The 13633-nt window shown below is 39.1% G+C and overlaps 1 protein-coding gene across 9 annotated transcripts in view; it reads right to left on the minus strand.

Moving 5' to 3' along the window:
* Window positions 1-9948: 9948 nt before the first annotated feature.
* LOC140453534 (phosphatase and actin regulator 4-like) overlaps window positions 9949-13633 on the minus strand; it is a 180996-nt gene continuing 177311 nt past the window's right edge. For all 9 annotated transcript variants that reach the window (XM_072548289.1, XM_072548290.1, XM_072548293.1 and 6 more), the window contains one exon: window positions 9949-12865. In XM_072548289.1, the coding sequence (XP_072404390.1) occupies window positions 12850-12865 (16 nt within the window). In that variant the 3' untranslated portion in view covers window positions 9949-12849. The remainder of the gene's footprint in view (window positions 12866-13633) is intronic.

Raw genomic sequence — 13633 nt, forward strand, 5'->3', positions numbered from 1 at the left:
AGTTCTCTCTAAGATTCTTACATTAAGGCTGGAGATTGTGTTACCTTCTATTGTTAAAGAAGGCCTGACGGGCTTCATAAAGGACCACAGATCATCCAATAATGTTAGGAGGCTGCTTAATGTAATTCAAGTGTGTCAACAACAGTCAATACAGGGATTGGTGATTTCTCTGGTGCAGAGAAGGCATTTGACCAAGTTGAGTGGCCATACCTTTTTAATATGATAGAGCGATTTGACTTGGGCCAAACCTTTATAAGATGGGTAAAGGTTCTCTACAGTGACCGTCTCGCTGTGGTCATCACCAATGGGGTACGATCAAGCAATTGTAGTATCTTTAGGGGTGGCCAACAGAGCTGTCCCCTTTCACCCTTGCTTTTTACATTGGTGATTGAACCATTGGCGGAGGCTATTCATAGGGCTGCCAAAACATCGGCTCCAGAAATGGGATCATAATTACATAAGATTTTGTTGTACGTGGATGGTGTCTTAATTTTTTTTGTCAAGTCCAGCAGTTTCAGAGCCTCACCTGATACAATGCATCAGTTTGTTTGGCACCTTTTCAGGGTACAAGATTAAGTTTGCAAAATCAGAGGCCATGCCTGCGGGTGGTCTTATAGAGGTGCTAGGTCTTGAGGGTGAATCTCATTTAAGTGGTCACAGGGGGATTTTATGTATTTGGGCATATTCATTACTCCGGTTTTTGATCAGTTGTTTCAAGTTAATTTTGTTCAATTATTCAACAAAATCAAACAAGACCTTCAAAGTTGGAAGCTGCTTCCAGTATCATGGTTAGGTCAAATGCTCTTATTAAGATGAATATTCTCCCCCATTTGTTTTACCCTGTATGAATGCTTCCCCTGATTTTTGATAAGCAAACGTTCAGGAGACTGAATGGCTGGTTCAGCTCTTTTATCTGGCATGATTAAATTAGCTGAACAGCAATTGCCTCACAAACTGGGGGGAGTGGATCTCCTAGACATTAAAAACTATCAACTAAGCTCACTTTTATCTTTCGTGAGTGATTAGATTAGATTACTTACAGCGTGGAAACAGGCCCTTCGGCCCAACAAGTCCACACCGACCCGCCGAAGCGCACCCACCCACACCCATTCCCCTACATTTACCCTGCACCTAACACTATGGGCAATTTAGCATGGCCAATTCACCTAACCTGCACATTTTTGGATTGTGGGAGGAAACCGGAGCACCTGGAGGAAACCCACTCAGACACGGGGAGAATGTGCAAACTCCACCCAGTCAGTCGCCTAAGGTGGGAATTGAACCCGGGTCTCTAACCACTGTGCCACCGTGCCGCCCACAGGGTGATTGGGGTTGTGGGGACCCTCTTTCAATACAGTTAGATATTGAAACTTCTCAGGCAGGATGCTGTTTCTGGACAAAATGGAGGACAGTTAGGGAATATTGCCAGAACCCAATTGTTATTAATAATGTCAAAGCATGGAGGACAATTCGGCAGAGGGAAGGCAACAATGGCAAAAAATCTTCTCTTACACCTATAGTGGGCATGCCGGGTTTTCAACCAAGGATGATAGATTCAGTATTCAAACATTCGGCAGCTAGGGGTGTGTCTTCCACGATTGATTTATCTGAGGGAGATACAATAATATACTTTGATCAGTTAGCGCGAAAATACAAGCTATCTAGCAGGGACTTCTTTAAGTTTTTTTTTCCAAGTTAGGAATTTTATTTTTTTAAAAATAATTTTTGACTGATCCTGAAAATCCGACATAGAGAGAAGGGTACTCAGTACTATGAGCATATTTTCTGTCAACACTTGGGGGGAGGCAACCCCTCAAATGAGTTTGATTGGCCTTTTAGGATGTGGGAGAGAGAGCTAGGCATTGAGGGAAGATACTTGAGAAAATGCAAGAAAGATATCAATTTGCAATAGGACCCATGCTTTACAGTTGAAGATTCTCCACAGGGTCCACTTGGCTGTGGATTGTTTGTCAAAACTTAAACCAGGACTATCTTCAACATGTCCCAAGTGCAAGGTTGGTGCAGCACTCTAAGCCATTGTCTCTGGTCCTGTGGCAGGTGCAATGGAGGGGATTTTGGGTGTAAGGGTGGAGAAGGACTCAATCTGTCTTCTTCTTGGCCTGTATTCCCTGTAGATATGCATAAGAAAAAAATTTACAACATCCTCACTTTCTGCACAAGAAAGAATATCTTGTTAGGTTGGGTATCCAAAACTCTCCTGGACCTGTCGGGTTGGTGGAAAATTGTTATCAAGCATATCCACTTGGATTTTCTCATAAGTATGGTACAACACAAAACTGAGAATGTCTGTAAGATATGGCAGCCCTTTTTGGAATACCTGGACATAGATTAGTTTGCCGCACTAATAAGGGCTTTTAATTAGCCTTAATGATTGAATATTGGACTCATAAAGCACAGAGAGGGGGAACTGCGAACGTATGAATATGTGAAAATGAATGCTCTTGATATTAGTGTGTGTTTTGTTTGGCTGAGCTGTGTTATTATTATCATTAGTTTGTTGTTAATTGGGGTTTTTTAATATATATTTTTCTACACATATTTATACATTTGTACATGAGGGCAGTTTGGATTTTTACTTTTTTTTGGTGTTCTTTCTTTGTATTGTTTTTGAATCGTATTTGTTTTGTATTTGTTGTAATATTTTTAAAAATCAATTTTTCAATAAAAAATATATTTTAAAAGGATATGGGGCAATAGAATAACACATCTGCCCAAATATTTGTGGTTATACTTCATTGCAAATGAAAATGTAATAAGTTATATTTGATTCTAATTCCGTCAGGCCAGTAACCCAAACCACACATAGGACGGTAGTTCCAGCAATCTTTAAATCACATTATGCAATTGGTAAACTGTCACGTGAAGAATCATGGACACGAATTCATATCTCACTCAGCTGAAGGACAGAATGTTGGGACAAGAATTCTTAATCCTTCAGGAATGGCCTGAAGTCTCAGAAAACTTGAGGTTAATCCACAGGCTCCATTGTGGACATCCCAGGAGAAACATCATAGGGCCTCTAAAAAGCAAAATCCAATTACTTTGGATATTTCTGTACAGTTATAATGATATTGCAGATAATCACTGATGGTTAAAAGTATTCAATTAGATAATAGTCTGCTCACTTTCCTGTCTCAGGGAGAAGTGGTAGACAGTGAGGTTGGTCACATAGGCCAATCAACAGTGACAGTGGTGGTAGGGCTGTTGAAAGCAGGTGGTGAATATAATGACCTTTCAAAGAATACGATTGCCCATATTTGGGCACCAGCATGCAGAACTGAGTTTGGCTGAGCAGTGAAAACATATTTCTAGCACTGAAAACCACCAGCAGTATAAACAAACATTATTTTTATTCATTGGTTTGAAGAACAAGTAAACAGCCTCGGCATCATGGTGACTATATTAATGCTTCTTAGCATGTACACTACAGAAAAACAAGTCAAACTTAAAACGATACATTGCTCAATTCAGCTTAGAATCTTGATCACACTAAGTGCAAACAGCTGATAATAACATCTGTTATCAGAAAGGAAAACAACATTCACTGCTGTACGTGTGCAGTTTAACTATTCTACATGGACAAATGAGAGAGACTATACCAATAGCGATGAAAACGGACTCTAATCCAGATTAATGATGTGGAGACACTTTCAAATATCACCATGGCAATTGATAGAACTCAAATTCAATTAAAAAGTATCTGGAATTAAAAGCAATTCTCAGTAACGGTAACCATGCAATTGTCATTGATTGTGGTAAAAATGTATCTGGTTCATCAAGGTTCTTTGATTTGTCCTCCACCTACATCCAGACCAACAATAATGCTGTTGAATGCCTTGCTGAAGTCCATACAATCTTCTTTGTCATCTCTACAAAATGATCAGGTTTGTGAGACGTGATTTCACATCCACAAAGGTCCTGCCCAAAATGTCAGCTCTCCTGCACCACTGATGCTGCTTGACCTACTGTGCTTTTTCCAGCTCCACATTTTATTGACTCTATACCTGACAACTGCCTCCATTGTTCTTGTCATCCAGCACTCCTTACAACTACCAGCCTTGCCCTTTGCACTAACAGGAACATATGGTCTCTAAACTTTCATTATCTAATTTTTGAAGGCCTCCCACTTTCCAACCATCTCTAACTGTGAAAAGCCTCCCCCAATTGACTTTTGAAAGTTCTTGCCTAATACTGTCAAAATTGGCTTTACTCCAATCAGAACTCTGACTCTTAGATCAGGTCTATCCTTTTCCATAACTATTCTAATAGAATTGTGATCACTTGCCTCAGTGTTCCCCCATTGAGACCTCAGTCACTTGCCCTGAGTTATTGTTGAAGAGGTCAATTTTTGGTCCTTCTCTAGTTGGTAGATCCACATATTGAATCAGAAAATTTTCTTGAACACATTTAACAAATGCCTCTCCATCCAAGTCCTTACCACTATGACAGTCCCAAGTCTATCTTTGGAAAGTTAAAATCGCCTACCATTACAACCCTACTATACTTACAGGTATCTGAGAACTCCTTACATATTTGTTTCTCAATTTTCCACTACTAGGGAGCCTATAATGGGATTCCAATAAGGTTATCATCCCTTTTATTTCTCAGTTCCACCCATATAACTTCACTGGACGTTTTCCCAGGAATATCCTCCCTAAGTACAACCATGTTATCCTGAACCAAAAACACTACTCACACTCCTCTATTGCACTTGCCCCCATCCTTCCTGTAGCATCTATACCCCTGAACATTAAGCTGTAAGTCCTACCCTCCAAGTCATGTTTCTGTTAATATCTATGATTTCCCAGACGCATGTTCTCAATCATGCAGAGCTTATCTGCCTTACCTGTCAGGCCTTTTGCATTGAAATAAATGCAATTATCTTGTTCTCTACCATGCTCTTGCTTGCCTTGACTATTTAACTTGCTCCCCTTATCTAATGTACCAGCCTCAGACCTTTCTCACCCTCTTGCTGGTTTAAAGCCTCCCAAATAGCACGAATAAATCTACCTACCAATTGGTCCCCTTCCAATTCAGATTACTCCTACCCAGAAGAGATCCCAATGGTCCAAAATGGGAATCCTTGCCCCTTTGCCACACATTCATCTGTCCTCTCCTCCTATTCTTACTCTCACTAGCACACGTGGCACTGGCAGTAATCCAGATACTACAAAGGACAAATTTTTAAACATGTCTTATTTCCTACATTCTCACTACAGTACCTCATCCCTTCTGTACCTATGTCATTGGTACTAACATGTACAATAGCTTCCTGCTGGTCACCCTCCCAGATACATGCCTGACCCTGGCACTAGGGAGTCAACACACCATTCAGATGTCTCACTGATGGCTGCAGAAATGGCTGTCTGTGCCCCTGACAAGTGAGTTCCCTAACACAATCGATCACTTCAAACTGGATAGATCCCCCTTTAGTCAGGATATCAGGAACCTGACTGCAACATTCAATGGAGGGGCTATCATTCCCTACAGTATCCATAACAACATACTTGTTTCAGATGGCCTTGCTCGCACCCCATGAAAAAAAATTCAAGACCCTCAATTTCAAGACTATTAAATATTCACAGTTAGGTCATTTGCTTCCTGATGGGTTAATGGACATGCAGCACAATTTTCCGCTGCTATACAATTCTTTAGATTTACTGCAGCTTCTGTTTTATCACACTGGTGCATTGCAGAGGTGGGGGCAGAGCTGGAGGGAGATTTCATTATCAACACTCCCTCTAATTGATTTTTCTTCAGCACAATTTATTATACATTTCTATATTTTTAATAGGTTATTTGTACATAATAAATGCTGGACTGTGTCATGATTACAAAACTTCCATCACTTAGAGAATGTTAGTTATCTTGAACTGGAACATCATTGCATGGGATGGACTTGATTAAACCAACTGGTCTTTTTCTTCCCATCATTTCTGAATATTTTAAGTTTGATAACTGACACTGAGCACAGCAAAGAGAGAAATTCCTGCACTGTGCAGGATTTAACTTAGTCAGAAGTTCCACCTCTAATTACAACCTAATGATCCCTGCTGAAACATGTGCATATGCTTGCATTGTATGTCAACATAGTTGAGAAGTGGTGCTGGAAAAGCACAGGTCAGGCAGCATTAGAGAAGCAGGATGCTGCCTGACCTGCTGTGCTTTTCCAGCACCACACTCTACTCTAATCTAATCTAATCTCCAGCATCTGCAGTCCTCATGTTCGCCAATAATTGCAATCACATTCAGTTGTCTCATACAAATATTAAGACATTTGCAGCTGAATAAAAATCACAAAGGAGAGAAGATTGGAAGGGAGGAAAATTCATCCTATCCTCCTGTGTACATAGCCAATTTTAATTGCTCTAATATTGGCACTTGCATTTTCAAGCTGTCTGGATGCAATGATCTGGAATTGTCTCAAAGCTAAGCATAGCATGTGTCTTTTCAAAAATGGATCAAGAGTGTCTTCAAACCATCTAAGGGCCAATAAAAAGTTGATTGTAAGGGAAAAATATGGAGTGAGAGCAAATTATCCAGAATATTAAAAAGAGGTTGCAAAATATTTTAAGAAAATATAAAGGGAGTAGCTAAAATGAATATTTGTTTCCTTAAAAGCAGGCTGATGAAATTATATGGAATGAAGAAACAGTAGAAATATTGAACAAATAATGTGTCCACCATTATGAGAATATACAAGTTGCATATCAGAAACAGAGGGAACCTAGATACTAAAAGGAATGAGCAAATTATAGTAACTAATTAAAAAACTACTTGGAGAAATGTAAGAAAAATCCAACAAAATACCCAGGAACTGATGACCTACATCTGAGGGTTTTAGAAGAGGGATCTGAAGAAATAGTGAATATGCCGACTATAATTTTTTTCAAAATTTCTGGGAGAAAAAGAAAATTACAGGCCAATTATTTTGACATCAATCATCTATTATTAAGTCTTAACAATACACTTAGAAAATCATCTTTGACAAATTAAAGCTTTATGAGAATGTAACTGGTAGGATTAATAAATGGAAAGCAGTGAGGAGTATATTTGATTTCCATAAGGACTTAAATAAGGTGCCACACCAAAAATAAATAGGCAAGAAAAGGCCTCAGAGTTGGGGGTGATATATTAGCTTGGATGTGGGTACAATTACAACATTTAAAAGTCATTTGGATGGTTATAACAGAAAACTTTGGAGGGATATGAGCCAGGAGCAGGCAAGTGGGACTAGTTCAGTTTGGGATTATGTTCAACATGGACTGGTTGGACAAAAGGGTCTGTTTCCGTGCTGTATGACTCGATGACAGGAAGCAAATAGTAGGCAAAAATAAGGCATCAGGTCGACAGGCGTGTACCTACACCACTGACTGCAGTAGTTCAAGGAGGCAGTTCACTACAATCTTCTCAAGAACCACTAGGATTGGGCAATATATGTTTGGTTAGCCGGTGATGTCCATCTTCCACAAAACAAAAAATTAACTAATACTGAGGTAGGAGAAAGTGAGGACTGCAGATGCTGGAGATCAGAGTCAAAACGTGTGCTGCTGGAAAAGCGCAGGTGGTCAGGCACCAGGAGAGTCGACATTTTGGACATAAGTCCTTAATCAGGAATGTTTACGTCACGATACTGAGGTAAGCAATCCTAAGAAAGAAAAATGCATACGTTTTATTAAAAAAACCACAGTCTAGTAGAATCGTCTAACTTATGAACTGATAAACATCATGAATAACTGACAAAACCACAGAGAAAGGTGTGATAGTAATTTTATTTAAGGTTTAAAAATGCCATGTCTTGTAAGGAAATGAATGAGCATGCTAAGGCACCTCTCCCACAAGCAAATAAGAAAAGCAATAAGTCAAAGAAAAACATAGTAGACATGACGCTTTCTCCATTTAAAAACAAAATTTGGGCTACAAAACAACAAGTTGAATCCAACACATTGGTTGCACCACATACAATGCAATTAACATGCCAATTAAATGGCATGTAAACACTTTCCGACACAGGACAGTCCCCTGATCTCCAGACTGGGAGCAAGCAACACATCAGAATTAAAACCGGAGTTATTTTCTTATCAGTTATTGATGCATGTCTGCCTGCAACACCTGATTTAAAAAAAAACGCTTTCCCTTCTTTTCCTGCTGGCATTGATTCTCAAGCATGTTGGTTCCATGGGTCCAAACTATTCTCGATAATTCAGCTCAGTAGCCAGTTTGGCCAAGACAGCGAGTCTCAGACGGTGACAACATTAGAGGGTGTCAGGTCAGCCAATCACATTCACACACATTACCCAGTACGACTCTCTGGATATTATTCAGGATTTAGGATCCTGGTTCATCGATTTTTCTCTCCCCTGCACAGTCAAGATGAGGACAGCTGCCTCCGTACAAACTATTAAAACCTGGAGAATTCTGCTGTGCCTAGGCTTAGGATTGACTAGGGTGCTCTGACTTGGACATCTATCTATGGCTATGTAAGAATACGGGCTTCACATAATAACAGAAATTAGCACCCAGTTAATAAACAGAGATCAAAAGATTCTCTCGTTATCAAGGCAAAGTTTGGTTACTCTCATGCAAACCATGAAAGAACACCTCACTGGTCCTTTTGGTTGAGGAAGGGGTGTTTGGGGTTTAAATCTAAATTTAAAGATAAGCAACAGTATGTCACACCCATATCCCATGTACACATTTCACCTAATTATTCACAATGCAGCAAAGATTGGCAGAGCAATGTGGTGGCACAAAGGCAAGGGGATGAAAGCTGAATAAAATTAAAGACACTTGGTCTCCTGTTCATGAACAGTCTGGCTGATTTGCAAAGATTCTTACTCCCCTTTACAGACTTTCCCAATTTTGAATTACACTGGACATTTCAAAGAGAAGAAAAAAAATCAAACCTACACAACTAATGAATATAACCTCAGTTCTGTGCCAGTCAGTCAATCAGATCTGTTTGAATTAAGAACTTGCAATTTTAGGAAGCAGAGATGCTACATCTCAAAAAGTATTTTTACCTAATGCAAAATGTGGTCAGTTGCCCATTTTGCTGGGTTCTCTCAGGTTTACATTTATAAAAGAATGAACATACAATCCCAGGTCTGCTTTAACAACAACTCTTTGCTACTACTGCACTATCCAAGTTAAACATAGCAAAATCTTAGTTTAATCTAGGTCAGCACACGTCAACAAAAAAAGCTGTGATTGAGTCAGTAGGAATGCTGGTAACTGAACTTTAATCCAATTAACACATTTTGTAAATGACTAAGGCACCCAAAAATATCTTATTCTCGAGAAATGTATTAAGTCGAAGTGATATTTATGGCTTATTGAGGATTGGAAAAAATCTTCAGTAGATAATGAGACCTTCGAAAAACGCAGGCAGGATAATGGTATTAATCTACCTGAATATGTCTGCATTAACCCCATTGGTCCCACTGCAGTTGATGGGACTCTACATGAATGGAACTAACTTAAACTAACTCCCGACGATTAATGATTGTAAAAGTGTAGCATACAGGGGCTCATTGTCAGTTGAGAAACTCAGACATCTGTGCTTCCTTGGTGTCTTCCCTTCAATCCATTGATATGACGGTTTGCATGCCAGAAATAATATTTAACTGAAAACTTTCATTTTTGAAGATGTGATTCCACAATTTCTGGACTAAAGAGTCATTTTGAAGGTATAATTCACGTGACAACTTTGGAAGAGATGGACATTAGATTCAACCCAGTTTTGACATCAGGACAGACCCACATGTTTTCCATTCACAGTACCTGTTGGTTTCTGCTGCAGATTACACTTCGCCTGACCTATCTTGCTGAAAATGATTTGCTCAGCAAGTCCTTTGGAGGACACAAAGTGACTAGACTGCATCAGAAGACTTTTGTGCAAGATCAATAATTTAAAAAGAAACTCAATCAATTTACAACCAAATAGGATTTTTTTTTAATAAAAGAAAGCAGCACTGAATGAGAACAAAATACACCAATATTATAAGAGCAACAGTAACTGTTCAATTATTTACAACTCATGAAAATGTACATACAACTATACAGACTGCAAAAAATTTAATTTCTGTCTTTTGTTTAGAAAGAATAAATGCTAGTGGAGGCTGGATTTTTAAACAATCTCTTTTTAATCTGCCTCTTGGTTCAGATGCACTTTATTGGTTCAGAGCAACCTTTGGGGGACAATAATAGTCACTGGACCATCTAAAAAGGCTGATCCCCTCAGACTTAAAAACAGCACCACTATGATGTGGATTCAACAAGTAAACTCTCAAGCTGAACCAGGATTGGGGGGGAAAGGTAGAAGGAAGACTATTTTAAAATACCCAAAACTTTACAAAAAATGTATTCATATACTTTTCTAAAATATTACATACATGTGCAATAAAAAATGGGGGAATAGGGTTCTTAATCCCTGCCACATTGTATGTGGTTTAAGCAAAAGCAAAACACTAAATTAGATTCTTAGCAGTTTAGAATGCCCGAAAATTCCAGTGTGTAATAGCACCCTTATTTCCTTGCCCTGTTAATATTTTTCATACACCCTCCTTTCTCCCTGTAGTCATTGACTCATGTAGGAGGTTACCTGAAATCCTCAAACTACCACCCCCCAATTTGGCTATTCTTCAAGTGCAAACCTAGCAAGAGCTTTGGCAGGCTCTTAAATGACCAAAGTATGGCCCTGTCCTACTTGTGCACTTCCCAGCAAAATTTAGCAGATAGTGATCAGGAGTGGGAGCCTTGCCTGATTTTCCTCTTCAGCACAGGGCCAAAGATAACAGTGCCCAAGTTATCCTGACCGATATTGGTTAAAAGGACACAGAATAAAGACCAAACCAGGGATCTGCCCAACCTGTATGCCTCAGCACAACACCAACTGGTGTATTAAGAATGAATCTGCTAGGGAGCCCAATCAACATCTCAAGGAAGCAGATTCTTTTGTGTATTATTGACCCTATTAAGCATTAATGACATGCAGCACAAACAAATGCTAAGGCTCACAACATCAAATGAGCCAAAACGTTTATGCTTTCCACAATTTACTACTTCTCCCCAGTTTCTCCTTACCTTTAATGGACTGTTCTGGACAGAAAACAGAAGAGATACAAGAACTGTAATGCATGACAACAGGTCTGGTTCTATTGGTTTACACTGCAGTCTGACAAGTTTGCTGCCTTCAGGAATTGAGCAATTCCTCAATGCCAACATGCCTAACCTGCCCATCAATTTAATGCTGTGGCAAATGTTTTGACTTTGTGCCCTACCCATGTTAAAACCCAGCTAAGAACAAATAGTTACCACAGCATACATCAGGATTGGATATTATGAAGAATTCGCCAGTAAAATGATTACTAAGAGTGCAATCAATTAAGGCAGTTCCACTTTGCATGCAAGAGTCTTGCATTAATGCCAACTGGAGTCTGAATATTACAAATAAAAACACAGAAAGTGCCTCATACTTGAGAACAACAAACCCTTCCACCCAGTCAGCATATTCAACCAAGAAGCACAATGAATTTACTGAGCTGTCCAAATAGATTAAGAACATAAAATACAAAAGTCTATTGCTTGTTAATGAGGGAAAATACCAGAGGAAAAAATAGAATAAAAATTCTAACAAATTCTGATCTCTTCTACCTATTGTGTACCAATTGACCACAAGAACAGGAAGAGATTCATTACGAATTGCAAGGCTACTTAAAAAGGTCTGGGAGATGGAACTTAAAACAAATACATATTTGTACAGTTTGGTTGAGAAAGAAATTATCTCAATTAGTGTTGTGTATTCTGATTACTTTTTTTTTAAGAAAAGTGTCACATAATACTTTTATTCAATATTTAAACAGGAAGACAAATGTACACATACTGACTTAATCTAAATCAAATTTTTATACAGTAGTTGAGGGTGGTGCATTTGCCATGCAGGCACCAATTTGTAGTCCAGTACAAACCAATGCCCGACTCTGTACAAAGGGATACTTTCTTCCTCCCAAAGAACTGTGCGCTTTTTGGATGGAAAGTTAAGGCCCCAGGTACAACATTGCTTTCCTTTCAACAGAGCCCTGCTACAGTGAAAACAGCATTTTTTCATTCAAAGAGATAGACTAGAGATGGATTTTTATATGGCATTGCTCACATTAAAAAAGACACCTAGTCATGTAAAGGTTTTCCTCTGTTGAAGTTGTTCCAGGAATCACATTTTGCCACTGGAGAAACTAGCAGTTAAAGGCTATGGAACTGACGGTGGACACAAAGGTAAGCACAAAAGGAAAGCTGGGGCAAATACTCTCAGACCAAAAAAAAAGTCACATTGACCTGGAGTAACCTCCAAACCAAGCAAAGCCATTGTAGTGCGTGCATTATTAAAAAAAGGAAGATACAAAGGGTGAGGAGGAGGAGGAGGAAGAGTCCAAACTTGGTCTGTATACACAGACACATGCTTCTCAGTTCCAGTAAAAGCTTACAGAAAAATACAACCACTCCCAAGCACACAATTCCAGCAGCTCTTAAGTCTTTTTGGCACTGCGATTTCCAACCAGCCGCAGTATTGTATAAATCTGGAGGCGCAGAGACAGATATGATCAAGGGGAACCTCCATTTCAAGGATTTGTTAATTAATGAGAGCATGATTTACATATGATACGATTATCAAGTATTGATTTCTTTCCCCATGGCACCAGGTTCATCGAATGTGTATTGAATATATTGTACACAACTGACAATACAACACGGCTTCGTGTACAGTATTCAGGAGACAGCCTTCATCTCCATACTGTGTAGCTAGATTTCCATTTGCATCTGCACATGTTTTTATGGTCGATGAAACCTACAGAGAAAAGAAAAAAAAGAGTTAATACAATATGGGCCAACAATTTTGTTCAAACACAATCCTACCTTCTTTCTCCTTCCATCGTTGACTCAGTTAGTAGCATATACTTGGGAGTCAGGCTAAGAGATTAAACCCTCCTTGGGTTTACAGCACATTATGTACACTAACACAAGAGCAGTACTGAGGGAGTTCAGCACTGTTGAAAGTGCTGTCTTTTAGATGAGACATTAAACAGAGCCTCAACAGCACTAAGGTAGCTGGAGGGGATTCTAAGGTTCATAGAGGAGAAGGAACATCTTCCCACTTTCATGACTAACATTTATTCCTCAGTAAAAACAAACTTTTGGCAATTTTGCTTCTTATTGTTTGTGGGATCTATCTGTGGTTCACAAGGGTGTTTGCTTATCTTTTAACAATGATTAAACTTGGTTTGATTCTGGAAAATTATGAGAACATGAGAAGTGCTTTATAGGCACAAGGTCCTTCTCTTCCCTGTGATTGAATAGTCAATTATAGCACGCAGTCTTATATTGACAGACAACTAGTAAGGGATAGCTTTAATTGACTGGCTTGCAATGTTATTCAAAGGGACTGCGATTAGTTTAATACTGCTGGCATAAAAGCAGAATACTCAAACCAGGATTAAGCTCACTGAGAACTAGCGAGCTCCCTGTTAAAATGCCCACATGTAGGGAATGTAGGATGATGCTGGAGTCACATATAACAATCAGATTGACAGATGCTCACATACACCGATCATTGAAA

This window comes from Chiloscyllium punctatum, chromosome 27 (assembly GCF_047496795.1).
Source record: "Chiloscyllium punctatum isolate Juve2018m chromosome 27, sChiPun1.3, whole genome shotgun sequence".
NCBI classification, from domain to species: domain Eukaryota; kingdom Metazoa; phylum Chordata; class Chondrichthyes; order Orectolobiformes; family Hemiscylliidae; genus Chiloscyllium; species Chiloscyllium punctatum.